General features: G+C 50.7%; 8 protein-coding genes across 8 annotated transcripts; 3 read left to right on the forward strand and 5 right to left on the reverse strand.

The window, feature by feature from the left end:
- Nucleotides 1–425: 425 nt before the first annotated feature.
- ALT_5552 (DEAD/DEAH box helicase) lies at nucleotides 426–3,914 on the forward strand (the record flags this gene model as incomplete). The annotated part of the gene is made up of 1 exon (XM_033554687.2): nucleotides 426–3,914. The coding sequence occupies one exon, from the start codon at nucleotides 426–428 to the stop codon at nucleotides 3,912–3,914; it is 3,489 nt and encodes a 1,162-aa protein (XP_033410578.2).
- A 714-nt stretch (nucleotides 3,915–4,628) lies between these two features.
- On the forward strand, nucleotides 4,629–5,726 carry ALT_5553 (ribosylnicotinamide kinase; the record flags this gene model as incomplete). The annotated part of the gene is made up of 2 exons (XM_033554686.2): nucleotides 4,629–4,816; nucleotides 4,907–5,726. 2 exons carry the CDS (start codon nucleotides 4,629–4,631, stop codon nucleotides 5,724–5,726), a joined length of 1,008 nt encoding a protein of 335 aa, XP_033410577.2.
- A 164-nt stretch (nucleotides 5,727–5,890) lies between these two features.
- ALT_5554 (uncharacterized protein) lies at nucleotides 5,891–8,521 on the reverse strand (the record flags this gene model as incomplete). The annotated part of the gene is made up of 1 exon (XM_033554685.2): nucleotides 5,891–8,521. The coding sequence occupies one exon, from the start codon at nucleotides 8,519–8,521 to the stop codon at nucleotides 5,891–5,893; it is 2,631 nt and encodes an 876-aa protein (XP_033410576.2).
- Nucleotides 8,522–9,634: 1,113 nt separating this feature from the next.
- vosA lies at nucleotides 9,635–11,524 on the reverse strand (the record flags this gene model as incomplete). The annotated part of the gene is made up of 9 exons (XM_033554684.2): nucleotides 9,635–9,919; nucleotides 9,990–10,112; nucleotides 10,244–10,565; nucleotides 10,641–10,752; nucleotides 10,809–10,855; nucleotides 10,926–11,010; nucleotides 11,069–11,214; nucleotides 11,280–11,349; nucleotides 11,440–11,524. 9 exons carry the CDS (start codon nucleotides 11,522–11,524, stop codon nucleotides 9,635–9,637), a joined length of 1,275 nt encoding a protein of 424 aa, XP_033410575.1.
- Nucleotides 11,525–18,034: 6,510 nt separating this feature from the next.
- On the reverse strand, nucleotides 18,035–21,370 carry ALT_5556 (histone acetyltransferase mst2; the record flags this gene model as incomplete). The annotated part of the gene is made up of 4 exons (XM_033554683.1): nucleotides 18,035–20,556; nucleotides 20,627–20,674; nucleotides 20,732–20,811; nucleotides 20,880–21,370. 4 exons carry the CDS (start codon nucleotides 21,368–21,370, stop codon nucleotides 18,035–18,037), a joined length of 3,141 nt encoding a protein of 1,046 aa, XP_033410574.1.
- A 1,416-nt stretch (nucleotides 21,371–22,786) lies between these two features.
- Nucleotides 22,787–23,865, reverse strand: ALT_5557 (arylamine N-acetyltransferase family protein; the record flags this gene model as incomplete). Its single annotated transcript, XM_033554681.1, has 3 exons — nucleotides 22,787–23,293; nucleotides 23,353–23,398; nucleotides 23,456–23,865. The coding sequence occupies 3 exons, from the start codon at nucleotides 23,863–23,865 to the stop codon at nucleotides 22,787–22,789; spliced, it is 963 nt and encodes a 320-aa protein (XP_033410572.1).
- A 578-nt stretch (nucleotides 23,866–24,443) lies between these two features.
- On the forward strand, nucleotides 24,444–25,823 carry ALT_5558 (RraA family protein; the record flags this gene model as incomplete). Its single annotated transcript, XM_089599928.1, has 5 exons — nucleotides 24,444–24,481; nucleotides 24,577–24,892; nucleotides 24,961–25,443; nucleotides 25,494–25,592; nucleotides 25,647–25,823. The coding sequence occupies 5 exons, from the start codon at nucleotides 24,444–24,446 to the stop codon at nucleotides 25,821–25,823; spliced, it is 1,113 nt and encodes a 370-aa protein (XP_089455805.1).
- A 195-nt stretch (nucleotides 25,824–26,018) lies between these two features.
- On the reverse strand, nucleotides 26,019–27,415 carry ALT_5559 (3-ketoacyl-coA thiolase peroxisomal A precursor; the record flags this gene model as incomplete). Its single annotated transcript, XM_033554679.1, has 3 exons — nucleotides 26,019–26,817; nucleotides 26,885–27,335; nucleotides 27,406–27,415. 3 exons carry the CDS (start codon nucleotides 27,413–27,415, stop codon nucleotides 26,019–26,021), a joined length of 1,260 nt encoding a protein of 419 aa, XP_033410570.1.
- Between the last annotated feature and the right edge of the window lie 11 nt (nucleotides 27,416–27,426).

Consider the following 27,426-nt stretch of genomic DNA (forward strand, 5'->3'; position numbering starts at 1 on the left):
CTTTGAGACTTGAGCCAACTCAGCAGGTCTGTGAGACGCCCTGCAACCATCTTCGCCCAACTCCCCGACTTTGACCTGAGAAGGCTGAAATCCGTGACGCTCTATGGTCACCTGCTGATAGCGGATTCCTCGCGACAGGGCTTTAGGGCTGGCCGGGGGATTGAATGGCAGCAGAGTGATTGAATATTGCGTTGGACAAGATCTACTGGCTTCACGGTATGGCGTTGGCTGGTCTGGGACCGCAACCTGGTGTTGCGTCAATTCAGTCGCAGGTGCGTTTCTCCCAACAGAATTCAGTCATCCTCCTGCTGCTGGGCTATCCCACATGGATTTGTAAAGGGAATCTGATTAGTCCATGCACTGACATGGCATAGATGATGGAAGCAGATACTATGAGTCTTAGCGAGTGTCCCTACGGATCTCCCATGCACGACTCGCCATCGCAAATCACACCTGCGACCACACCCACGCCCTCATCACTATTATCGGGCTCTGGAAATAGGACTATGGCCCCTGCGCAGAAATTCATCCAAGAAAAAGACTTGTTCTTATCAAATTTGAACTCATACGTTGCCGTCGGCGTCCTGAGAAAACGCAACGAACCTCACAATGGCGATGCCGACCCTTGGACGGACGACGACAACTACCCGGGGGCACAGATTGCAATGCTGAAAAAAAGCAATTGGGTGCGAACATGCGACTATACATATGTGAAGCATCCGCAATGGTCCTATGTCCGTGTCTATGTCCTGCCGGACGATGCTGGGCACAAGTACATTGACCGTTCAAGCAAGACATTGAGGGAGGCACTTAAAGTTGTCATGTCGAAAATCAATAGGTCCGTCGATGCATGGGATGGGATCTTCTTTTCGGATGAGCAAATTACCGATGGCAATCCGAACGATACTGGAACCGAGGACGAGTCACTGTGGTACATATTCAACACACTGCGAAATCCCGAGCCGGAGGTTGAAGCCGTGAAAGACCCTCACGCGAGGCTGGCCATGCGGCAATTACTTTTTGCGGAGGATGCTGATAACACAGAACTCGATGCTGGTGTCGCAGGGCTCAAAACACCGTTGTACCCATACCAGCGTCGTTCAGCGGCTTTTATGGTTCAACGTGAAGCGCAGCCAGCCCAGATGCTGGACCCTCGTCTGCAGATGTTCAAGGGTCCCAATGGACGCGAATACTACTACGACGAAGAAGAAGGAACGATCTACAAAGAAAAGAAGCTGTATTCAGAGGCTTGTGGGGGCATTCTAGCGGAGACTATGGGGTGTGGTAAGACATTGATCTGCCTGGCTGTCATCCTGTCAACACGCTGTCATGTCCCTGCCATACCGCCTCTGTATCGGGAAGGGGAAGTCAAACGTGAAAAATGTGCGAGTCTTGTCGAGATGGCGGCGAGAGCTGCTGGCCAGTCTTCGATGCCATGGAAGAGCTATTTTGATCGCCTCGGCCGTTCTGGAATGACCTTTGCGAGGTGCATCAAAGCTTGCGAGGATAATAGAGGCGCGTATAAGATACCTTCACCACCTACACGGCACAGTGGTCGCTCTGGCGTCGCATATCCCAGGCCACCTCCTCAACTTGTGCGGCTTACTTCGGGGACATTGATTGTTGTACCTCCCAACTTGGTTGACCACTGGGAAGAACAAATTGCTCGGCACAGTCAAGGGCTTAAAGTTCTCGTCTTGAAAAACATGTCGAACGCTACTCCCAATTCAGATGACCTCTTGCAGTATGACATTATTTTGTTTTCAAGATGGCGTTTCGACCAGGAGGCCGGCGAGGCAGTCAACAACAGACGCGGCGTCTTCAACACAGTGGATTCCCCGTTGTTTAGCCTTCATTGGCTTCGTATCATCATCGACGAAGGCCACAACGTAGCCGGATCTAGCCAAACTTCCAGAACGAGGTATCTTCTGGACAAGTTGCATATTGAACGCCGTTGGATTGTGTCTGGAACACCGTCCAGCGGACTTTATGGAGTGGAGGTGAGCTTGGCTTCACACGAAACGAATAATAGCAGCGACACCGATCTATCAGAGGCTACAGAAGCTGTCCTTCAAGGCAAGAGGAAGACAGAGGCGAGAGATGACCAAGATCTCAGGAAGTTGAAACCGATAGTGGTCAGCTTTTTTGATCTGAAGCCATGGTCGAACCCTCAGGCCAATGACCATGCCGAGTGGGCCAGGTACATGAGACTCGTAGGGAAGGATGGGAAACGTCGAAAAGTGCAGTCTCTTCGCGCCACGCTTCAGAGCCTCGTCGTACGGCATCGCATGGAAGTGATTCATAGCGAGATCACTCTGCCAAAGCTTTACAACAAGGTTGTTTATTTGGAGCCAACGTTTTACGACAAGTTAAACCTGAACTTGTTTGTCTTCGTTTTGGCAGTCAACGCAATAACCTCAGAACGGGAAGGCGATGACTACATGTTTCATGCGAAAAACAAGAAGCACTTGAGGACTCTGATCAACAATCTCCGGCAGGCTGGGTTTTGGTGGGCCGGCTCGAATCTGGATCTTTCGGCGACCGTGAAGAATGCTCTGGAATACCTGGAGAAAAAGAGAGCTCATATGGGACAGGATGATATCACAACATTGACTGAGGGAATAGAGATAGCCGAAAAGGCATTCTCCAGCGGAGCTTGGAATGCTTTTAGGCATCTAAATGAACTAGGTGTCTACATTCGCGATTTCCCTTCTCATGCTCGAGCTTTGTGGGCACTTGACCCTTCGAAGTCAGACACTGAGCCCCTTCATATGGGAATTTACCAGGCTTGTCGCGCGCAGCAGTTTGTCAAAGAACACCTGAAATCGGTTGACCCAGCCGAAGGCCTTGCTGGAGCGGGCATCAAAGCCCGCCGTGAGCAAGCGGAGGCAGCAGAGAAGCAAGGCCCTGAGTTAGGCTTTGCAACTTTCCCAAAGTCGAAGAAGGCACCGAAGAAGTCATTCTCTAAAGGTCTTACGAAGTCACTGCCAGCGGATTCTCCCCTGGCACAGACCAAGTTGCTTGGTACAACGTCGGCTAAGCTGTCGTATCTACTTAGTCGGGTTATGGAGTTGCACGCTGAGGAGAAGATTATCATCTTCTATGACAGCACAAATTCGGGCGTTTGGATTGCTGAAGGTCTTGATCTGCTCGGCATTGAATACCGCATGTATGCGAGTACGCTTAGTCCCGAGCTCCGTACAAGTTACTTGAACCTGTTCCGAGAGAGCGAAGAGATCCGAGTATTCTTGATGGACCTGCATCAAGCATCTCACGGGCTCCATATCGCCAATGCGTCCCGTGTTTTCTTCGTCAACCCCATCTGGCAGCCGAATGTGGAGAGCCAGGCCATCAAACGAGCACATCGAATCGGACAAACTCGGCCTGTATATGTTGAGACTCTTGTCCTCAAAGACACATTGGAGGATAAGATGTTAAAGCGCCGAAAGGCAATGTCAGAGAAGGAGATGCAAGAAGCCGAGAAAGATCTGCTTGACGACAGCACGATGAGCTCTATTATCCAGATCGAACGATTCATCCCAATGCCCGAAAACGAGGATTCAGTCCATGTCGCATATCTCTCTTCACCATCAGGCTTTTTTGATCGCCATAAACTGGCGATTCCTGACGACGAAGGCGATACGGAAAAATCTCCTCCGAAGCGCAAACGTCCGTCGTCTAACAGCAAGACCCTTTTGGACGGCGAACCAGACATCATCACACCTAAGAAGCGAAAAGTTTCGACCGGTTTGGTGTTTCTTTCTCCGGGGGGTATCTTGATGACGCCCAGTAGAAATTCACGATCCAAAACACCTTCAGTCACCGGTATCGACCAGGAAAAAGGCGGAAGCCGTGCAATATCTGAGGCACAAAACGGTGTTCAACAGAGCCCTGGGTCCATATTTGGGCCTTAGGTGTTTAGCGAACATTAGATTCCCACAATATTCCGTTAACGTATATTACTTCTTGAGCGAAACTGGTTATGAGAGAGGGACGTCTTCGGGTACATATATCTCCAGCCTCTGTTTACTGGTGTTCATGTGGAGGATAGATACCATGATTTGCGTTACAAGCTTTTAATATACTGCCGTCTCCCTTTCTCCATCTCCGTCGTACCAAAAGCGGTACCCAAGTGGTTACCGAAAATGGTAATTGTATAAGGCCCGCCGGCGGAGATCACGTGGTTATTGACATTCCGCCAACGCTCCAAGATGGAAGGAGAATAATGTCTACAATGAATATACAATCGTTCTCTTGAAAATGGCCCAGGAATTTGTGCCATCTGAAGTATATGTGTTATGGACTTTTGAGGCAGAACCTTAGTCTCTGCCAGGTCCCGGATCCAATCAACCCCACTCCTAGTCATACCCCACTATCGCCGATTTAAGCAATGAACTAGTGCAAGTGCGATATCAACTATCTGCTTATCTTCTTTTTCTCAATGCCTCCTCGTCTCTTATGAACCATTAGTAACGACTTGTAGTTATCATCTAGCTCGCTTGCAGGACTTGATCGCAGTCCATAAACCCAATAGAGCAAACAACCACCCCGCACAACCCACCCACCGCCTCAAATCAACCACTGAAAACAAGAAGAAGAGAGAAGCAGGAGCAGTTCAAACCTCAAAAATGGCTGAAGCCGAAGCTGAAGCGACGGCTCGTCCAAAAAACAACGTTACCATAATCGGAATCTCCGGCCCCTCATCCAGCGGCAAGACAACCCTAGCCCGGCTCCTGCAGCGGATATTCGCGCATGCCAACGAAAACCTGCAGACATTCATCATGCACGAGGATGACTTTTACCTCCCTGATGATCGGTCAGTACACCCAATCTCACCCACCCCCACCAACAGTAGAACTTCAAAAGTGCCTAGTAAAGAGTAAAGCAAACAAGCTAACAAATCCAGAATTCCATACACGACAACCGCATCCGGCAAAACAGTCCAAGACTGGGACACCGTCGAAGCAATCGACGTGCCGTTCATGGCCGCAGCGCTGTCCTACGTCCGGCAGCACGGCCGGCTCCCGCCACGCCTGAAGAGCAAGGAGGATCTCAACGAGGCGTCCGATTCGGGCGTCAGCGACGAGACGATTACCCAGCAGCAGCGCCAGGTTTCTGACAAGCTGCGGCAAGTTGGACCAGCTCTGGCGGGGGATGGGGCAAAGCGGACGGTTGTCTTCTTCGAGGGGTTTCTGTTGTTTAGTCCACCCAAGGCGGAGGTCAGGGAGCATGTGCTACGACCGGTGCATGAGCAGCTCGATGTGCGTCTGTTTTTGCCGGCGCCGTATGATTCTGTCAAGGAACGTCGCGAGAGGAGGAGTGGCTATGTGACTATTGGGCCGGCTCCTGTCCCCACGCTGCCGCACAGGGGATCGTCGGCTTCCGAGGATGCGAAGCAGCATGTTGATCTGGAGGCAGAGGATGACGCCTCGCCGCAGAACTTTTGGACGGATCCGCCGGGCTATGTGGATGATATTGTTTGGCCACGATACGTACGAGATCATGCGTGGCTGCTGTTACCCGAAAGCGATCTTGACAATGATCGGTACCAGAACGCCAGAAATTCTGATACTGACGAGTTGATCAGAATTGTGGGACAAGGGACGAACGTGAGAACTGATGCCGCTGTCGCTGTCGCTCCTGGGAAGGGAACATTGCCCATGGTTGATGTATTAAAATGGGCCATAGGGGAGGTGTTGAAGCCATTGGAGATGGCCGAACAATGACAACGGTTAATAATTTGACAACATCTTTCATTTCAGAGCTGTAACCATGTGAATATCTAAATGACATCAACCAGATACAATTTTCCAGCCTTCAATGTTGCCACCAGCTTGTGGTTCGAGCTCTGCTCTGTCAAGTGGAAGGAGGCCCTCATTCTGCAGGAAGGCTAGAGCTCCTCGCCAACGGGTCCCATCCATCCAAGCCAGTAATCAATTCTATCCCTGAGGGAGAAATGACCTTGATCCTCATCACGGCTGCCACCAGAGTTGACACTCCCGATTGGCGTGCCCTTGCCTTCCACAACATTCTCTCGAATGTCCTCTGTCTCATTGTGATCCGCTTGTCCAGATTCCTGACGACTTGAACCAACATCTGCCACATAAGTCTGTTGAATGATTTCAGGCGTGTTGCTCGCAATGGCTCGCTCTGGCGCAAGCTCTTTATCCAATAGCTCAGGCCGAGACTCCCGGTCTTCATCGCTTGGAAACGCTAGTCCGAGGACCTCGCTGTTTGCAACAGTCAAGTTTGTGTCTGAGTCTCTTAAAGCACAGTTCGACACGCTGGGGCAAGGAGGGATCTCAAGATACGATGTGAGGATCACCCAGATCATCGAGATACAAAGGCTTATGACTAAGCTTTGCATACAATATGCCATGGAGTCCGCCACTACGTTCGCGAACGACGTCCTCAACGTCTGGGATTCTGCCTCAGGCGAAAATGGCTCGTCGAAGATATCCTTTCCTGACCGAACAGGATCTTCTTTGCGATCTTCCCAGTCATCTGCGTTGTGCTTTCCCCAGACGTCTTCCCGATCGAACTCCACTACACTTGCGAGTTGGTGTGCTGTTTCCTTGCGACATTCCGCTTCGAGCTCAGTAAATATTTGACGGAGATCGTTCCTGTTACTCTCACAAGTAGTTGACGAGACTGGATAGATTCGTGGTAGCCAGTTTACAGCTTGTTGGCCAGGAAGCTTGACCTTCCAAGTCACACCAAACATATCCAGCTCTTTGGGAGAGCAAACCACCTGGAGGTACGAAACTCCGACTGGAATTCCTTCATTTTCCAAGCTAATCATTTGCAGGCCCGTCTCCTGAGGCTCAAGCCGGCAATGAAAACGGCCGTCAGGGCCGCCATCCAAACGTAGGAAGAAGCAACACTTTTCCGCCCAGAAGCAGCGATTATGCAACCTCAAGGAGCACATCGCAGTGTAATCTATCATCACATCTGGTTGGATGCCCTTTCCTTTGTGATTGGCGCTGGCAATAACTCGATAGTCGGCTCGAATCTCCTGGTCCACGGTGAAGTCCTTGACGATGCCGTAGAATTTCTGGTCGCAGACCCGTAAAGGAACGACAAGGTCTCCGTGGTTGACGAACTCAGCGAAGAAGCAGTTCTCCACAATCTTGTACCGCTGCAAGTTGGTAGTGCGGAACTCTAAGCCATGGTTCTCGGGGATCTGAAATAGGAAAAATCCACTCTCGCCAGCCCTCATCCTAGGAAGACCAGGAATGACCAGATTACTCCATCCCTTCGACTTGTCTTTCTCAAGAAGGACAGACACAGTTACGGCGAACTTGTATATTGCTGGCCTTACATTTTCAGGGTTTTGAATGAAGAGGATTCCATTTTTAAATTCGAGTTTGGGCTCGCTCATGGACGATTGGTAGGCTTCGCAACCACAGGCTAGGTGATTTTTAGGATCATGCGCCAGAGTTTGGTCCGCATCATCGTGCTCTGAAACCGGCGTTTTAGGTGCCGTCATGTCTCGATCGGATTTATGGCGCAATGTGTCCGGCTCAACGTGTTGGTCAATGGTGATTGTCACACCCTCGGACTCTGTTTGAATACGAAGACCACCTAGGACATTGTGCATGCCAAGGGTCGCCTCAGGGGAGTCCGTGTCAGAGTTAGATCTTGTGCCCTTGGTATCTTCTGTGGCTACTGATTCATTCGCTTCAAAAGAGCCAGGAGACGTCTCAGGAGTCGACGTGACGAAGAAGTCAGAGTCTTCCCACTTCCTGCGGAATGTTTCAGTCATGGTTGTCTGGGTTGAGGTGAGAGCATCTTCTTCTTCAGTAGGCTTCTCACTATGTGCAGCGATTGATGTATCCTGCAACCCATTCGGCGCTGGAATAGAAACTGTTCTTCTCACCACGTCCTTGTCCAGCCGAGTTACGGACTTCGGGATCATGCTGAGTGTCCTGGAATGTTTCCTGGGAGGGCTTCGCTCTGAAGACTGAATTGAAGACTGGAGCGCTCCTTCCTTCCCCTCGCTTGCATTTTGAGTCTGCTTATCAGGCTCCGGGGCTGCTTTAGCCCCGCCAACCTCGCTGACGATGCACTTTGCGGACGGTTTCTTGCCGGAAGTCTTGGTTCGCTCTGAATCAGACCCAGAATCAGTAAGGGATGCGTCAGATGCACTCCTCTTACGGCCTGGGTTCTGCATCTTGATCCAGTCGGCACAATCTGCAACATTCAAGCGCAGTCCAGAAGAGAGATTGGATGCGGAGGAGAAGAGGTGCGACGAGGGCTCAAGTTCCCCGTCGTTGCCGCAGCCTGCAACAGCTTCAAGGGAACAAGACACAGTTGTATCCTGGGAGCTGAAGCGAGATTCTCTCGCTGCGGTAAAGACGTCTCCCTCAGGAGTGCCTGAATTGTAAGAAGTGGTACCGTCATCAGATTCTGGTGCGGAAAAAGCGAACAATGGGCTTTGAGGCGAACTGTCACTCGACTGGTCTCCTTGGCCCCATTCGTTGGATTGGAGGCGGACGGAGAAGGTCTTGATGAGAGACATATTTACAGATCTGCTGTTGAGAAGCTGAAGTTGCGTGTTTGGGACGCATCGAACCTATGTTGACAGAGAGAATGACAGCGATCAGTACGAAACTCCATCAACAGGGAATATCAGCTTACCTCAAGGGAGATTCTAAGGCCTACTGGCTCAAGCTCATTGCCATTCCAGGTACCCCGTATCTCCAAACAGCTGAACTCGGGCGACCGCTGAGGCAATGAGCTCACATGGGCCTCGCCCCGCTTTGCTGGAGAAGCCATGTGTCACCTATCTGCTTTTAGTTAGCTATCACAGAGATAAATCTCTGTTTCGATGTATGTATCGTCGAAAAGGGCAGAGCGATTGAAGGACCGAAGACGGTGACGATGAGTGCACTGCGCTGGGAGAACGTTGCGCAGGGTTAGGTAGTAGAGGAAAAAGGATGATGAAAGTGAATGAGGTGAAAGTCAGGGGAGCAACGACCTAAGACACACACTCTCTTTGGTCCAGGAAGGGAAGGAGCGCTGTGTTTATACTAACCTGAGGCACCTACGCATGACAATCGCGTAGAACAACAACTCTTTATGTTGTCGTTCCATATCTTGTCTTAGGCGCTATGCCACTATTTCTAATCACATACTAACAGGATGACCTTATATCCTTCAACAATTATTGTAAGGATTGATAATTCAACAGTTGCCCTGAGTGAGCAGACTCAAATGCTAAACCTCCTCACCGGGATATGCAGGTCCCGATTTGGCACAGCCAATATGTACAAAGAATATTTGAACGACGTCATTTCAGACGCGAACAGTGACAGAGAAGGAAGAGGAAGAAGCAAAGTGAAAACAAGAAGAATCAGAGAAACCCGCCAGCACGGTCACTCCCTGTTTTGTCCCATGCGCCATGTATAACCCGCCAGCCACCGATTCAGTTCCCGTAACACCCGCCCATCGGTCTATCCAAAACAGAAACGTGATAAAGATAGAATCAAACAGAAAGCAGAAATGAAGACAGTCCTCCGAGAAAGGCCCTTGGCAACTCGAAAGACTTTTTTCCCCCGTAATGGAGTATAAGAGTGGTAAAAAGACATCAGCAGAAGAAAGTAAAAAAGCAATCCGTAATCGCGTAAATCCATTATCGGGGTGTCCCATTATGTGAGCCAGGATGCTCAAAGGTTGTTTGACCGGGCGCAGCACCATATCGATCCCCTTCGGTGGAACCCATGGGTTGTGACGGGAGAATAGGAGTTGCACCTTGTGATGCCTGATCAAAGTAACCTCGTGCGGATGCACCGTTAGTCCCTTGTGGAAAGTTGCGATTCCGTTGCAAAGGCGGTAAAATTGTAGAACTTGCTTGGTACTGTTGCGTTCGCGGTTGGGGATATCCTTGCGGCATCATGGCGGCCGTCGAATCTGCGGTCTATTTCAAAAGAACAAGAAATCCTTTAGCTCTCGTCTTTAGGAGTCATTGGCTTGTGAAGGGTCCATACAGGAGTACCTGGCTGGTTCATCATTCCTAGAGATTGCATCGTCGCTTGCTGGCTGGAGCGTGCTTGGGCCGCTGGATCTTGCATCTGGGCCACTTGAGCGGATGGCGGAATCCCATAGGACATCTGCGCATCAATGTAAGCAGAGGTTCAAGCTGGGGCCATATTACTGGGTCTCGGGAATTTCACAGCAACCATGGATTTCACGGTGAACCGTAAGATGACAGGGCAGCCACGGCAGTTTGTGGTTGACTAACCGCATAATCTGGTACTCCCGCATGTCCAGCAGGATATCCTTGCATCATAGGTGTCTGGTAGGTTCCTGGCTGATTCGGATACATGGCAGTGGTTTGTGGATACGCATCCACCTGGCGCATCCGACCTTCGGCATCATAGATGCCTCTGTTCCCGTAGTCCACAGACGTCCGCTGACGTTTGACCGGTGTCCCGTAGTATGCATAATCTCTGCCTGCTGCCGGATAGCCAGTGAAAGCGTTCCCCGACATCTGCATCGAAGACCGGTCCGGGGAGCGAGGGAGGGGCTGCTGGGAATACTCTTCCGGCCGTGGCGGCCGTTTCCTGGCAAAAGAGTCAGTCCTATTGTTATGGTGCAAAGCTGAGAAGCGTAATTCACAGGTCTCGCTGAGTACTTACAGAGACAGTGTGCGAGGCTCTTTTCTGATCCGTAGTTTGACACCCTGGTCGGCAAATGACCGAGAAAGAAACGTGGACTCTTGCATTCCAGGAAAAGTCTTTGGTGGTGAAACTGCATCCTGTTAGTCTGCACCACTCGTAGAATTGATGGGCGCAGGATGGTCGTACCAGTGAAGCGATCAGAGATAATGGATTTCAGGTAGGTAACCACATCCCTACGCACGGTGAGATCAGCGCTCTGTCATACATATCAACAATCAAGGAAGGAAGGCACAGGTTGCTCACTTTCGCATCTCGAACAAGGTAAACTTCAGTCGGAACTCCCCTTCGATTTTGACGGACAAATCTCCAAATACAAAGAATCCGCCGTCTGCGCAGCGCGAGTCAGCAACGAATCAGTACCATCTTTTACACAAAAGTAGGCTTACCATTATTATCCACATCCTTCAACCGGTGAAGCGAGGAGACAAGAGTGCCTGCCAAAGCTGTGGCTGGCGGTACGGGAACTGGCTGATCTTCATTGGCATCGTACAGACTGCAGCACATGAAATAATACGGGCTCTGTAGGTAGTGTCTACTCATGCAAATTAGCCCGAATCTTTCCCCAACAAGCCGAAACAAGCTCCCATCGTGACTTACTGCGCGAGATAGCTCCCTTCCTCTCTTACCCGGAGTTGCACAATCGGCGGCGGATCGACTGGCTTGCGTTCTGAAGAGCAAAATTCCCATGTTAATGTCTATTTGATCCCAGAGGAGGCTCGATGAGAGCTATGAGTAGAGACTGCAGTCCCCCACGTACCTTTCTCCTTCCCACCGGCCACGCGCGCCCGATTTGGCTGCTGGCGAATGATCAACTCGAAGTCAGAACTGGTGTTGGACAACATTGTCAGTTGGAGACCCTGGACAGCTGAGTAAGAGTCGAGAAGACCATTCCGGTGCGAAGGAAGGTCGGACAAACCTCTGGGATTCGCGGGAAAGAGAGGCGTCTGAGAACGTCGACGCACTCATCAAGGCGAAGATCTTGTCACAGAAGTACCAGGTAGAAGTAGAACCAGAGAATCCAGGTCGCGGTTGTCTGAAGAGCGCGCAACGAACCACGTACGTATCGTACAGGGTTCACCAAAATCGAGCAAAAGCAGGATAAATGCACAACGGAAAGAATAAGTGGTTTTACAATACCAAGGGAAAAAATGAGATAATAGGCTGGAGATTTCGGCTCTCTGGAACCTTGCAGCGGACACTTGTGGTTCGGACGGAGCACTAAGGCAGGTAGAATAAAAAAGGACGATCCCTAGTAGTAGTAGAAGTACCCAGTGGGGTGAAGGGATAGGTCCAGAGAAGAGGGGAAGAGAGGGGTGTAGGAATTGTCGTTGGTTAAAGACGGACACGACAGAGTATGATTGATTGATGATTCTAAGTAGTAGTTGGAGAAATGGAACTGGTGCAAGGTCCAAGTACCATGGGTGGAGACGAGCTGTGGGAATTTCAGTACCAACAGCTCCCAGTCCGGAACCGCTTTGAGCGTTGAGAAAGCTGAGCAGGCCAGCTACCTTAAGGTAAGGTAGGTGCCTTAGGTGGTGCGGGTGAGGTAGGTGGTGTTGGTGCGTAAGCTGGCAAGTGGTAGTGTGATGGGTCAATTCCGTCGCTTGCCTTCTTTTTTTGCTTGATTTTTTTTTTTTTTTTTTTTTTTTTGAAATTTAATTTTTTGTTCTTTTCTTCCCTCCTTGCCTTGGGTGTGATGGAAAAGGGCGGTTTACGAAAACGGCGCCGCAGGGACCCAAGGATCAGTTTGAATGTAGAGAGAGAGATGGATGGATGGTGTCGTCAGAATGCAAGCGGCAAGAGCCAGCCGAGCACGGTTCCAGACAAACCTTAACCTGTGCTCTGAGGAAAGACTGCCGGATTTGCGCAGTCCAGCAAAGGAAAAAAGAGAAACCAAAAAAATAATAAAAAAAAAAAAAAAAAAAAAAAAAAAAAAAAAAAATAATTGTAAGGTAGCAGTTCGAAAATGAATATTCTCTTGTTTGTTTCCGCTCTCGTGATGACGACGTAGATGTCCAGGAATAGGAAAGCTGATGGAAAACGAGCGAAGAAAAAGGGAAAAAAAATGAAGATTCGAGACAACCGTTGCCGACCGTATATGCTCGATGCTCGTGATATGGCAAGCGCGAACCCTCTGTCTGTCCCTCTTCTTGTATATCTTCCCTTCCTCTTAGTCGTCGGAATGCTTCAATGATATGACGATATAGAGGTAGGGGGGAAAAAATTTGGATGGTCAAAGGATAAAACAAGAAGGTTATTGGGTGTGGTTCGGGCGGGATCAGAAGACCGCTTCAGCCCAGAGTTGAAAGAACACAGCTGAACAATGGGTCAAAAGTCGCCTCCCACAGGTCTGAGGGTCTCTCGACACACAGAAATCCAAGGGAAGAAGGCGGAAAAAGAGGAAAATTTTACTCGAGTTTTCAGATAAACCAGCTGAACCAGATAATGATAATGTGTTCCGGTGGAGTAGTACCAGGACAGTAGACCAACGCCGGTGACTTTTTCGGCCGGCAGTCCAGTCGTTCTTGAACTTGATGGAGAATCGTTACCAGTCAGGTCGACACTCGACCACGGTTGAGAAAACGGGCTAAGGCGTGTATCAGTCTTGATCATCCGACAGGAACCGTAGAACATTAGAAGATGATGCGCACATTGGCACGCCTCGAGGGGTAGGAGGATTGAATGCTCGAATGAAACGAAAGAATAGAGCAGGGAGTGTAACCAGGATCTGAGATTCAGTTCGGACACCTGCGCAAGTCTCAAACTTTACCCTCGTCTAGGCCGGATCGATGGGGGCAGTTGATCGAGCTAAGCATGAAATCCACCGCGTTTGCGGCAAACCATTACTCGCTTCCCCGAACAAAGCCCCAACCCACAGGCGCAACGGTTTGGCCTTGTGCGCGGAGATAAAGCCGATTATGCAAGCGAACAGACCCGTTTTTCCTCACTATCTAGACGCCGCGCAGGGTCTCCCGGCTCCCTTGCAGACGCGAGAGCCGCAGAGCGTGGGAGCGATGCCGCCGGTGCGCGCGCCTAAGCATTCCAGTCTGAGCCTGGTCGCGCAATTGCCATCGCTTATTCTCCCCACCCTAAACTTTGATCGTCTCTTAGACTCTTGACCGGCAGTTCGGGGGAATAATCGCCTTTCGTAGATCCTTAGTCTCCTTTTCCCTCTTTGATCCCCCCTGGCTCTCCGTCTAGGTTTGTTTCCTTCAACGTACTGTTTGAATCAATCAACAATGCGCTCATAGTCACAACAGAAGAACCAAGGGAACAGGACATACCTTAAATTCTCTTGTTCCCCTGATGTCGATCCAATGGGTTCCGTGTTCCAATTGAGCTAGGATCCAAGGGAAGGAGCTCACTTCCAGTAACGAGAAACCCAGGGCACCAAGGCCCACTCGATAACCGTTGAAAATCCCGTTCGACACTAAGAGAGTCGTCGTACATCAACAAATAAACAATGGCCTTGCTTCTCCTGGTCGCTCAATGGAGTTAAGATATCCTTCTTGTCGCGAGTCTCCTGTCCGTCAGCGCCTGGTGATGGTCGGCGGATTCTCTGCTGTCCCACGAAATGCGCTTCAGGCCAGGAGATGTCGAATCGCTTTCCCCTTCGCTTACGGCTGAACCAAGTGAAGCCCTCTTCCTTTCACCCCAATGAGCTCCACTGTTATCAACTCGATCACAGTTAGTCTAGACAAATACCGGTTCGGCTGCGTCGGGGAAACAGTCTGCATGTAAGGGAATCCTTGCATGGAGATAAGGGTTCAATCGGAAATCGGTCAACAAGACTTCCTGGTCATATAGAGGGAGTGACGAACAGTTTCGCCAGAAATCCGGAGTAGAAAGTGGGAGCGGGGTGCCTTTTTCTCACTGCGCGGTTTGTGCAAAGAAGGTCAGGCCGCAAATGGCCAAAACTCGCATGATCTTAGCCTGGGTCCTAGGGATCTAGCTTGGTGGATATATCACATTGGCTTCTCTTGACATGCAGGATGCGATGGCTGCACGCAAATCACAGTGCTGAGAGGATAGTTCAGCTCCTAGTGCATGCAGCTAAATTGACGAGGCTAAGGGGTCAAGAAAGTCAATATGATGCAAAACGACAGATCTCTTGATCGACGAACCACCCGAGTGCAGTAGTATGTGGTCAATGTGTAAGATGGATTTTCTGCAGTCGAGATGCTGACCTTACTGAAATAGAGCTGAGCTACGCTAGCCTTCCCCCACCCAAGGGTGCAGGTCCTTCATGCACGCTGCGTCTGGAAGTTGCAATACCGACGGTGCGGCTGAGTACTCCGTATTACACCTTTCTCTTTCCCATACAACGGACGAGGTTTCCTTTGGTCGATTGACCTTCAGAATTCACCTCTCACAAAGTCGACGTGCCAACGTCCCTGACAAATACGGCTCCTGCAGCTGCACTCACCTGTCCTCACCTGCAAGCGTACTTGAAATGGCAGGAAATCCACAATAGCCGCTTCCGAAATCTTGGCCTCACTGCGCTGGCTCATCACAGTTTGGTCCCTTCATTAACAGCAAATTCCGGCTGGTTGACGACGATGGAATTGATGGACCGCTTTGTGTAAATTCAGGAAATCCAACGTTGACGTGAATATGCGGACATAGCAGTATTAGTCCAATCTGAGCGCAAGCGAGGACATTGCTACGTATTGGCGACAAGCACGCAAGGGTGGCATGGGCCAATGCCTCCACTGCATATGTAGAACACCGTGACGAATGAGAATCCGGCGGACGTTGAGGATTCAATATTCAAGCCGCTGAACGATGATCTCAATTCTCGGAAATGGGACAAAAGCAATCATGACAATGATACAACAAATTCAGGAAGAACAGATTATCCATGAACTGACATTTTGGGCTGGGGCAGTTATGACGGATGACAGTGCAGTGACCCTCAAGGGTCGGGACGACGGGACGCTGCTGTATAATTATTAAGTTAAAGACACAAGGTTATCAAGCACTGACCAATATTTTCATTCATATTGCAGTTGACTGATTTTTGGAAACAAACACTTTCTGGACGCCATTATCATCGTTGTGTTCGCAGTTGGTCAAAATCCTACCGTACCCGCGCGAGCCACGTTGCAATGGCGTAACATGCTGCATACGAGCACAGCCATCATTGTTGCCTGTTGATCCATGGCCCTTGAGATGTCAATATCTTCGGCCTTTTTCGTTTGGAAAACAGCTCCGGCCAAGGCTTTGCGATCTGCACCTTGGATAGGAGACCACACAACAAAGTTTCAGAACCTTTTCTTCTTACGCTGTCACTCCTGGACAAATCGAGAACGAGACAATAGGAGAGAAGAGAGACAGTGGGAAAAGAAGGCGGGGGGGGGAAAAAAGAAAAGAGCAGAAAGAAAAATAAACAACACTCTGGACTCAAATCGAGCGACGAACGATTTTTAATCTTTTAATTATGCCGGCTTCTACTTTTGTCCTTCTACATATTGAAGTGGGGATCAAAAAGCTGCAGGATGAACTGTCACGGACTTCATCGGCGCTCCAGCTGGTCACAACTTGAATTGTCTACCCCCTATTTCACTGGATCTCCGGTTATGCTTGTCCCCTGGACTAACCATGTGAGTTCCATGTCTTCAACAGAATGAGATTCATGGTAGATAGCAGTCGTTGGAGGTTTGATTTACCAGGTAAGTAAGGTATTGCATTCGCAGCTAACTTGGCGCTTTTTCCGCAGAATCCACCAAGTATCCACGGAGAAGAGTTAACAATGACCAGCCTGTTCTTCGGTATCAGCAAGAAATGATCTGCAGGGTCAATTTACCCAGCTATGTATTTGTTTAAACATACTCCTTAAAGGGCTTCCTGAACAGAGGGAAGCACGAGAACATTGAAAAGATGATGAACAGGTCCAAATCCCGAAGGGCTCACGGAGCTCTCCATAGAACTTGGCGGAAACGGAAAAGGTCATTATGACTGATCATACAGCTCAACAGATGGGTCAAAAAAGAATCATGCGAAGTCTCAATTCTTTGACATGGAGCCTCGGAAAAGGCAACCGATAACAGAGCATACTAACCATCGAATCCTTGCTCCTTAGGCATAGACCTGTCGCAAATAGGTAAGAGTTTAGGTACGGTGTGGCCTTGGCAGTACATTCTATTTCTGCGATATGTGTAGTCTATCTGTACTCTGTACATAGCACTGCACTGCCCATGCCAGTGATTCAATGCGCCCCGGCTGAGAGTCATGGTGTTGCCATCCTGCTTTTTGACTCCTGCATGGGCTTGAAGTCCTCCCACCACTAGCCTACCTACCTACCTTAGTATCCTGCATTCCTGCTCAATCATCTACGCTGCATTCATCTCCATATGCAAGACGATCGAACGAAAAGTCAAAACCACACTCATTTCCTGGTTCTTGGGCAACGGTATCCGTATTCCCACTCCGCATGAGGGTTTTGATCTGCAGCTAAACCAAGACGGAGTCGTCCACAATGCTTAGGCCTGGCTCGACCATTATTGTTCGTCTCTGTATGGCTTAAACAAAATTTTTGGAAAAAGGTACCAACAGTCGGTCTTAGGTCTATGCTATTGAATGAGCGGATAGATCGGATAGATTTAATGCATCAAATGCCTCCCTTACCTGCTGTACAACACTGTCTTCCACAGTGCCCAACGCCGCACAGCGAGAGCAGTGTACTGCACTGCCTTGATTTTAGGGCATCACGCTTACCTCCAGGTCTCTCGGGTAATAAATAAGTAGGTGCATAGTGACGAAGCGAGGTGCCAATTATATCTAGATCCTCGATCTCGAAGATATGAGCACCTTACTTAAACGCCTGTGGTGAAATGCATGCCCTCCTTGGTTACCACGATCGTATGCGCTGGACAATGTAAGATTGGCTTCGTTGGTATATGCTACACAAATGCAGATGGGATCAGAGAACCACCCAAAGCTGCCATCATAGAGAACCGAACCTATGACCACGTCCCCTAGGACAGAATCTCCTCAGATCATGACATACAGACGCCAGGAGAGAAAACAGCCATGCAGCAACGAGAAAAAAAAAAAAAAGGCGACAGCCGAATTAGATAGGGCAAGAGTCAGCGCATGACGTGCCAAAACAGTGCTGTGAATGAATTCGAACGAAGTGATGACCGAAACGCCAAATGCACAGCCTACTCCTTGCTTGATGAGAACGATACTTGAAAAGAATAAGAGAAAAACAAGTAATTGAAGCGAGGAACCCTCCTGCATGAATTCAAATAACGCCCAAATGCAAATGCGTCGTCAAGCGCCTTCGGAGACCGAATGTTCTTACCGCTTGTGTTTTGCTTTCCCGTTTACTATCCGGTTTTCAAGCATCTTCATGTTTGCATGACTGCGTCGCCATCGGCGTCCGCATCAGCAATGTTGTTTTCCTGAGGCGCGTCATCGTCTGGGAGCATCTCCACGACCGATTTTCGGCTCGCTGACCGCGACAGTTTCCCTCTGTTCTCGGCTCCCCTTCCCTTGGGTGTAATCGGGCCGTCGGAAAGAGAGACATCGGCATTTGCCTTGGCTACAACCGCGCCCGAACTACGTGTCCCATTGAGAGTGTGATTAGGGGTGCCTGCTTCTGGCTCGGACGGTGCACCATCCTGAGGTTCTGTGTCTTGCACTTCTTCGAATCCATCCTGCAAATGCTGCTCGCCATTTACAAGTCCATTAGTCTTCGCGCCGGACGGCTCTGGAGCAGGGGAGTCCATCAGCTTGGCGCTCCGACCTCGCCGAACACTACCTGAATTCGAAGTAGGCGTCGCCGCCGAAGCCAACATTGAGGTTCTGCGGGGAGTACCGCGACCACTCGTTCGGGCACTCGTAGGGGTCCCGCCCGCCTTGAACACGCTCTTACTGCCAAAGGGTCGTCCCGGCTTTCGTTTGAATACAGGAGCTTGAACAGGAGGATAAATCTCGAACCGGGAAGGAGGAATACCCGCGGCGGGGTCAGACTGAGCAGAGGTACTCGAACTCGCTGTAGCAGCTGTTTGGTGATGGAAACCGCTGGTGTTAGAGAGCGCTTGGGTTGAAGGGGGCCCGGCGGCCACAGTCGAACGACCCCCGGAACCGGCGTGTCCCGTCCAGCTGGCCGTTGGAATCACCGCACCATCGGCCTTCTTGACTTCTTCGCCTTCCTCCTCCTCCGGGTCTTCCCTCTGTGCAACGGTGTGCAATGGAGCCCGGTCAAATTGTGACTGATTGCTACGACCCATGATGTATGGTGTCCAGACCAAAGCATCAGGGTTCAGCTGAACGTAGCCTTTCTCCTCCCAGTTCCGAATACACTCTTCAAAATACTTGCAGTCGAGTCGCAAAGCGTAGGTTTTGGTGATTGGATCCCTGACAAGGGCGCGTAACCCTTCCAAACCAGAGACCACATCATCGGCCGTCATGCCTGTTCGCTCTGAGAGCTCCGCGATGCTGATAGGAGTCCTTTGGTTTCGTAATTGATACGACAATATCAATCGCCAGTAGTTGCGATAGGAAACCAGGCCCATGTCGGAAAGAGGTTTCTCTGGCGAGCCGGTCTTACCTTCAATACGGGTGAGCAGGTATGAGAAGTCGATAAGCAAATTTCCGTAGCCTTTCCTTTGGTGAATGGGCAGTGTGAGGATGCACGAAACGTTGTTTGCCGAACTGGGCCGTTTCTCCTTGCTGAAATAGCCGACAAAGTGGCAGCCTAGATCGTCGAATTCAGTCATGACATAGAACAAGAACGGCTCCACATCGTAGTAGAGCGTTTTGGATCCCAAGAACAATTTAGCGAGCAAGCAAAGATTCTGGCAATAGACTGGATTCTTTCGTCCGTCGACCTCGAATATTGAGATGGAACCATCACGGTAGATTTCATCTCCCGGCGGATGTTTTGCCGGGCATTTCAGCTTGTGCCGCCAGGCAACATAGTCTGAATTCATGTATTTCAAGCAAAACTCGCATATGTAGAGCACCCGGTTCCGACTATATTCTTCGGGATAAGGAGCTGCATACCAGGTCTCAATCTCGTACCCTCCAAAGTTAATGTATTTAATCCTGGACGGAGGGCCCGAAAGCTTCTGGGAAGCGTGCGGGACAGCTTCTCCGCTGTTTTCAGCTTCCAAAAGCTTCCTTTGCCATTCCTCTTCAGCCTTTTGTCGCGCGATCTCGAACCTTTCGCGATCTGCGTGTGTTGGAAGGGTCCTTGAGGTGTCCGCATCCGCTTCCGACAGAATGCCGCCGTATGGCTTTGACTTTGATTCGTCTGTTTCGCGGTCGTTGAATGAGTAGAAGGGAGAGATGTAGGGTGCAGGTGTAATGGGAGCAAAATGGGACAAAGGTTCTTGTACCGCTGGTGGCGGCTTAGGCGTTCTTCTGCCTCTGAGTTGTGACCGGCTCCGAGAGTCGAGGATCTTGGACACTTTATTTTCATTGAGTCGAAAAGCGAGAACCAGTCTCCCAAATTGCCTCAGAACCACGCGGCAGGTATCCTTTTCCTCGCCGCGTGTTCGCCGGGAACGGGTACGCACCGGGGACTGACCGTCTGTATTTCCAAACCCCTGGTCTCCGGACTCAGCCCGAGCGGATCGCATCGATGATTGCCGTCGCAATTTCCGAAGTCCAGGCGTGGGTTCTGCCACGTCGGTCGACGAGGCTTTCCTTTTCCGCAATGATCTGGAGCTGGTCAAGAGCTCATCACTGACGTCCACGGTGCTGAAAATTGAGTGGAAACCAGAATCTTTCTCTCCAGTGTGTGCCGGTAAGAGTTCTCTGCGCATCTTCTTTTGACGAGGTTGTCGCGGGGTTGTACCATTCTGCTCAGTACTTGGCTGCAATTTCTCCCGGACGCAAGTAGGGCATCTCCATAGACCTGCGTCTGTACAATGTCAGTCTCGGGGCAAAGCGCGACGAAACCAGGTAGAGGAGGCTAATCATTTTAAGCATACCTTGTGTCTCATCAAGTGCATTTTCCTCGCGCGCACATTGTCGATGAGCTATAGAGTCACATCAGCGACGATTCTTCAAAGACAGGCTCAGAAGGTGCAACGTACAATGGTCACCACAGACGGCGCATGTTAAATACTCTTCAAATTCTTCGCTAGGATCATTATCCTCGTCTTGACCACAAAAGCTACATTTCCCGTCTGCGCATCAGACCAGATCACTAGAGAGTGGACATGGGAAGAATAATGAACTCACATGCAATTGCCGCGGACAGTGGTGTCCACCTCTGCATCCTCCCGGCTATTGCTCTCAGCCTCCCACTCCTCATCGGCCTCCGATTCTGAGCTGCTAGGAGAGGCAGCGGGCGCATCGCTGTCACTTGGATTCTCAAACGCCGGATCATCTTCTGCATCGGCAGCCGCAGAAGCAGCATCACCGTTGTCAAGAGAGCCAGCTGCGTCGGGCATCTTGACGGCACCAACCGGTTCTGCATCATCATTATCCCCGTTGATGTTCAGCTCGGTATCCGGCTCCCCCTCTGCATCTTCGTCTTCGTCGTAGTCGGCATCCTGATCACCGTCGGCGTTCTCCCCAGAGTATGCCCGATGAACTGCATTCTGTAGCTGCTGGTCCATCTCATAGAGGTCGGTCTCCTCTTCCCCTTCTGCATCCTGATCACTGTCCACCATATCTGCTGGAGGTCTAGTATCTGGATCGTCGATGGCCGGCAGCACGGTCGCCGGCATGGTGTAGGTCGCCGTAGTCGCCAGTTTGAGCGATTGTGTTTCACGGATCTACCAAGGTTTCGCGATGTTTGAATGAGAAGTTGAGGCTATAGAAGCTTCTCGCTAGGGCGAACAATCATCTGGCCGCGCATAAACGGGACATGGGGAACAAAACGGCGAGCTGATTTAAAGGCAGTATCCCAACAATTCAAAGGGCCAATCGGTTAGATCGTAGCATACGTCGTAGTCAAGCGTCAGAGACGAATGCGCGAGCAAGACAAGCGCGGAGGGTGCCAAGTTGGAGGCGCTGGAAGGAGGCGGCCAAGACAACAAGCAAACAACGCGTGTAATGAAGGAACTGGAACCGTGATATTAGAGGCGCTAGTAGATATGCGAGAGTAGAGCAATGACCAACGCGTATATTCGCAGCGGAAAGGCCGTTTGTGGAGTTATTCAGCTTCCAAAGCAATCTGCCGCCGCTTCACGCCCCTTCTCTTGCAGTGAGGTTCACGGAGTTGCTGACTCACCCAGATTAACCCCGGGCGGGCTAAACCGTATCAGGAAGTCCGCCAGACCTCGACGTTGGCGGAATCAAGCGGGCACAAGAAACGACGCCGGGGTTCATTCTGGCCTGCGTTTTTGCAATTGAATCTGTCCGTTGACACCTGGCTCAATCTCTTCGAGGCTTCTTCTGATCTTGCAACGAATTGAGGATTCGTATTCCACAAAATGGGTGTCCCTTTCGAAGCCCTCATCCCCTATGGGATCATCATCGCTGTGTGTATCCGCAACCCCGAGCATGCCAGCACGAGTTACTGATGATGGATGGTGACAGATGTTCGGCGTGACCGGTGCCGGCCTCACTGCTGCTAAGTACTTTGGAAACGAAGGGAAAAAGGCGCGGTGGAACAAGGATCTGTGGGACAGAGTAAGTGCTTCTTCACCTGTGGCTTGCGACCGAGTGACCAAGGCTAATATCCATCTAGCAAAGTGCGTAACCTACCGCTTGCAATACTTGCAATATTTCTCCTTGTTTGCCCAGTCGAGGCTCCGGAAACTGACGATATATTATCTGCCATAGTGATGGAAAGAGACTTGAGAATCACAGGAACTTTACGAGGCCAGTCAGGCAATGCCGTAGCGCCAAAGGGATTCGATGTCAGCAACCCATGGAAGGTATGTCATATCGTCGGCTCGATGCGTTTATTTGTGGTTGAATGCGAGGTGCTCACTTCTTTACAGCTTGAGAAACGGATTTTCTAAGTCACGGCAACGTGTCTCCGCGTCATGTCTTTACACCATTTGTTTTAGCTTGTGTTCGCTTGCATCTTCTAAATCAATATCCACGCTACGGTCCTAGAGCAACATCGTTTGTACAATATCACTGGGCAAGCGAAAGAAACGCTGCAAAGCTAGTTTTCAATTGTCAAAAGAATTCTATTTGATCTGGGAGCTCAAGCCCTGTATTCCTTCAACGTCATAGTCCTGGAAGTGCATATCGAAATACTTCGCCAGCGCTTGTCTCCGATCATTTTCGTTTGCGAGTGTGGCCACCACTTCTGTCTCCTTACCCAGCCTTTTCTTGACTTCTTTTCCTATCATCACATATATACCTTGGGGTTCGAGTCCGTCCTCACTCATAATCATCTTGGTGCAGACAAAAGCCTGGGTAAACCAGCTGGTCGGCTGCTGGCTTGTCGCAAAGTTCATCACTGCAAAATCCTGTGGCAGGAATTCAACTTCCGAGAAGGAGTACATCGGGATCCATTCCCTTTCCGGGCTATACCTGACCTGGTAGATCCAGAGCTTCTGGCTCTTGTCGACGAAGTCGGGGATGCTGTCCTTGATCAGGCGCATCTCGCTAGGTGCAATACAGACCGCAACCTCGTTTTCCTTCATTGGCAGCGGACTGGTAGGGCCATTGCTGCCGAACCCAACGTCGACCTTTTGCGACCCCAATCAGTAGCTGCCCGCGATAAGATTCTCAGCGGGAAACACCTTACCATGTACTTCTGGCCATGAATGGTCACGATCAGAACCATATGTCCACTGCGCCTTGCGTCAGCAAATGCGACTCTATAGATTCTAGGAGATCAAGGTACATACAGCGCCAGGTATCCGACCGCCGTATTGTTCCCAGCCGCTGCCGCGCGACTCACTCGGCCTCCCGTGGGATAGACCTGGTATCCCAATGACCGTAGGACGACATAAAGCAGGTTGGTGTTCTCCATGCAGTACCCGTCTAGTTTACGGTTGACCAACTTCTCAAATACACTCGTTGGATGGATGGAGATCGCCCGGAGCTGGGAGTAATGCAGACTGGAATTTCCCCAGGGGATGGCGCCCAGATGCCGCCTCTGCAACTCGGTCAATGCGGCCAGCGGATCTTTCTCGATGCATCGCTGGAGATGTTGTTGCCTGGTGGTTCCAGATGTACTGGCGGAGTCGGCGTACCCGATGCGCTGCAGATAGGTCTCTATCTGATCAGGAGTATATGTAGACGGTGGCGATGCCATGATGGGAGCGATGATCTATGGGGCCTTGAGGAAGGAAAAGGCTATCTTATTTACATATATTCAAAGCCAAGATGGTCTCGTATTCAGAGTCGGTCATTACCAAGCGATTATTTGTCAGATGCCCAGATCCAGATTTGGCGGGTGAAGCCGCCAAGGTCCACCCCTCGGTCGCCGATTAGAGGCGAGCCGATGTGGTCGGAAGAAGATATCTGTTGACAAGAGACGAGTAGTGTTTGTTCAGGATAATTGGTTAGTATGGTTCAAGCACTATTCACCTTGATCGTTTTAGGAAAATCCGACGCCTGTATGACAATTGCGTTGACGGTGCCTCTATAGTTCTGCTTCCCCGCGTTTAACCCCGCTGCAGAATGATGAGATGGTTCATGAATATATTCAAAAGGACCATTGAGGTTGGTATCGAATGAACATACAGCTCTGTCCGTGGATAGGGCACTCGGTATTCGGACCCAAACATGTTCTCTAAGGTGGTCTTGGATGATATCATGGATCCTGTGGACGGATGTATCTCGATTTCTAGAAGATGATAATGTTGGTTTATCAGATCCTCGGCTGTCAGTATGGAGGAATCTGAAACATCTGACTATGAATGCTTGATGTAACTAGTCTCTGCTAGAACGATTACACACAATTGTTATTCCAAAAATCAGAGCACATAGCAATATTGTATAAACTAATGCAGCTCAAATAGAGACGTCATCACCCAGAAGACTGTTCCGAGCAACGGACAAACGGACGTCGCACCTACATTGACCCCAGTCTCGGATCTCCATCTTCATCGCAACACGATCTCACTCAGCAGTTTGGGGAAACGTATCTGGCCGACTTCGTTATGAACTTCGTGTCGCGGAACCGTGTTACCTTTGAAATTCTCGCTTCTCATCCTACTTGTCGACCACGGTTGATCTTCAACCCATTCCACGTCCCGTCCTCCCAGGTCCAAAGACGCACCATGTCCAGCTCGATCGAACAGAAACTGAAAGAACTGCAGAAATACTCTGCATGCGATGTATGATCCAAAATACCATCATCGCTCTAGATCTGTAGGAAGATTCCGCTAACAAAACCAAAATCCAGGTATCCGATGCTCTCCTCAAACTACAGAAACTCCCGGCAGGAACAGCCGCCCGAGCAGGGCACCTGGCCGACTTCAGTAAGGAAACCCCTCGCTCTAGCATCAATTCCCATCTCACAAGCACTCTCCTCGGTAAGCAAAGCAACCCACTAACAGACAACCCAGCCCCCTTCTCCCCCACCATAGGCCGCAACGCAACACAACCCAAAATCATCGCCCCAGCGTCAACCTTCAAGTTCATCTCCAAGGACGACCGCGTCCCACCAAGTGCGGAACCTGAGGACTCCCATGGCTTCCCAGCAGGCACGCACTGGGTCGACTTCGCCAAGCCAGGCACCATCGCCGTGCTCGAGCAGCCCGCGGACCAGCACTGCGCCGTCCTCGGCGGGATCATGGCCGTGCGGATGAAAGTCCTCGGTGTGCGGGGGCTCCTGGTGAACGGGCGCGTGCGGGATCTGGCGGAGATTAATGAGTGCAAGCTGCCGGTTTGTTATTCCCAATTCTGGATTGCGGGTGTCGGGACTGATTGATGTAGGTTTGGGCGAAGGGGACGTCGACGGTTGGATCGGGGGCCGAGGCGAAGCCAGGTGCGAGGGATGTGCCGGTTGATGTGGGGGGTGTGACTGTTTCCCCGGTATGATTTTCTGGAGGAAGAGAGTGTGGATGGTGATGCTGACATTGCTTGCAGGGCGATATTATTTTCTGTGATCCTTTGGAAGGCGTGGTTGCTATTCCTCAAGAGCTCCTGGATCAGGTGCTGGAACTCATGCCGAAATTAGTAGCCATGGATGACAAGGTCAAAGACGCCGTGTCTCAGGGGATGAATGTCTCTCATGCGTTCAAGCAGTTCCGTACCAAGCCTTGAGAAATTCCAAGGGAGGTATCTACAGGGGTTATATATAGGACGAGCGATCAATAAATGGAAGAACCATCATGTCATTGGTATTCGAACAAGTATTCAATACAATCAAGAAGGTGGTAACATGATATATATATGTCATCGCTATACAAAGAAATGCAGAGAAGAAAAGCAATGAAACCAGCTCATTCCTTCTTTTGTTTACTCGGCGACCCAGACGGCGGCCATACCCATACCCGTACCAACACACATGCTGGTGACACCAACCTTCTTGTTGGTGCGCTTCAGCTCTGTCAGAAGGGTGCTGATCTGTCTAGCACCGGTGCAGCCAAGAGGGTGGCCAAAGGCGATGGCACCTCCCTTGGGATTGATCTTCTCTTGGGGCAGGCCAAGCTCGTTGACACACCACACACACTGAGAAGCGAAGGCCTCGTTGATCTCGTAGATGTCGACCTCGTCCTTGGTGATGCCGGCCTTTTCAAGGGCGACGGGGATGGCCTTCCAGGGGCCGATACCCATGAGCAGGGGCTTGACACCGACAACGCTGGCGGCAACATACTTGCCGATGATCTTCTGGCCGAGACGCTGAGCGGTGGAACGCTTCATCAGCAGCACGGCGGCAGCCCCGTCAGAGATCTGAGAGGCGTTACCCGCGTGGATGGAACCATCCTTGGCGAAAGCAGGACGGATCTTGCCGAGCGACTCGGCGGTGATGCCGTCACGGATGCCATCGTCGGCCTTGACGGTAATGGTCTTCTCCTCGCCGGTCTTGGGATCAGTCCACTTGACCTGGAGAGGGACAATCTCCTCGTTGAAGAGACCGGCCTTCTGAGCCTTGACGGCCTTCTGGTATGAAGAGGCAGCGAAAGCATCTTGGACGGCGCGAGAGACGTTACGGTCCTTAGCCATCTGTTCCGACAAGACACCCATGGGGACCTTGCAGTTGGCAGACTCGGGGTGGCTCTCGAGGAGCTCAGAGAACTCGGTAACGGCGCCAGGTCTACGGGACGAAAATTTGTCAGCATTTGGGCTTTTTTGCGGTATTGCAAAAGAACGGTTCGACTTACCCGTACTGAGAGGACATGCTCTCCACACCTGCCCCAATACCAACCTCGATCATACCGGACTTGATCGCGTTGGCAATATCCACGATGGCTTGAAGACCACTGGAGCACTGTCTGTTCAAGCTCTTGACAGCAGTCGACTCGGGGAACCCGGCAACAAGAGCAGCTGCACGGAACTCGGTGGCACCGCCACCAGGGGCAAGGACAGAGCCAACAGCAACATCTTCCACCACCTTGGGGTCGATGCCACTGCGGTCGATGACGCCCTTGAAGACACCGGCCAATAGATCAGCGGCAGCGGTATCCTTGAAGCCACCCTTTCCACCCTTGGTCAGGGCAGTACGCAGGGCACATGTGACAACGATATCATCGGGATGCTTCTCGGTGATGGCGGCGACACCCTTCTTGCCTCCCGATGTGAAGTGGGAGGAGACCTGAGAAAGACGCTGTTGAGCTGTGTTTCGCCAACGTAGTCAGTAATCAGTATAACTTAGTTGACCGAGGCGAAAGAGTATCTGACTTACCAGAAGACATGATGACGTCAA

Source organism: Aspergillus lentulus (genome assembly GCF_001445615.1).
Source record: "Aspergillus lentulus DNA, contig: Alt09, strain: IFM 54703, whole genome shotgun sequence".
NCBI classification, from domain to species: domain Eukaryota; kingdom Fungi; phylum Ascomycota; class Eurotiomycetes; order Eurotiales; family Aspergillaceae; genus Aspergillus; species Aspergillus lentulus.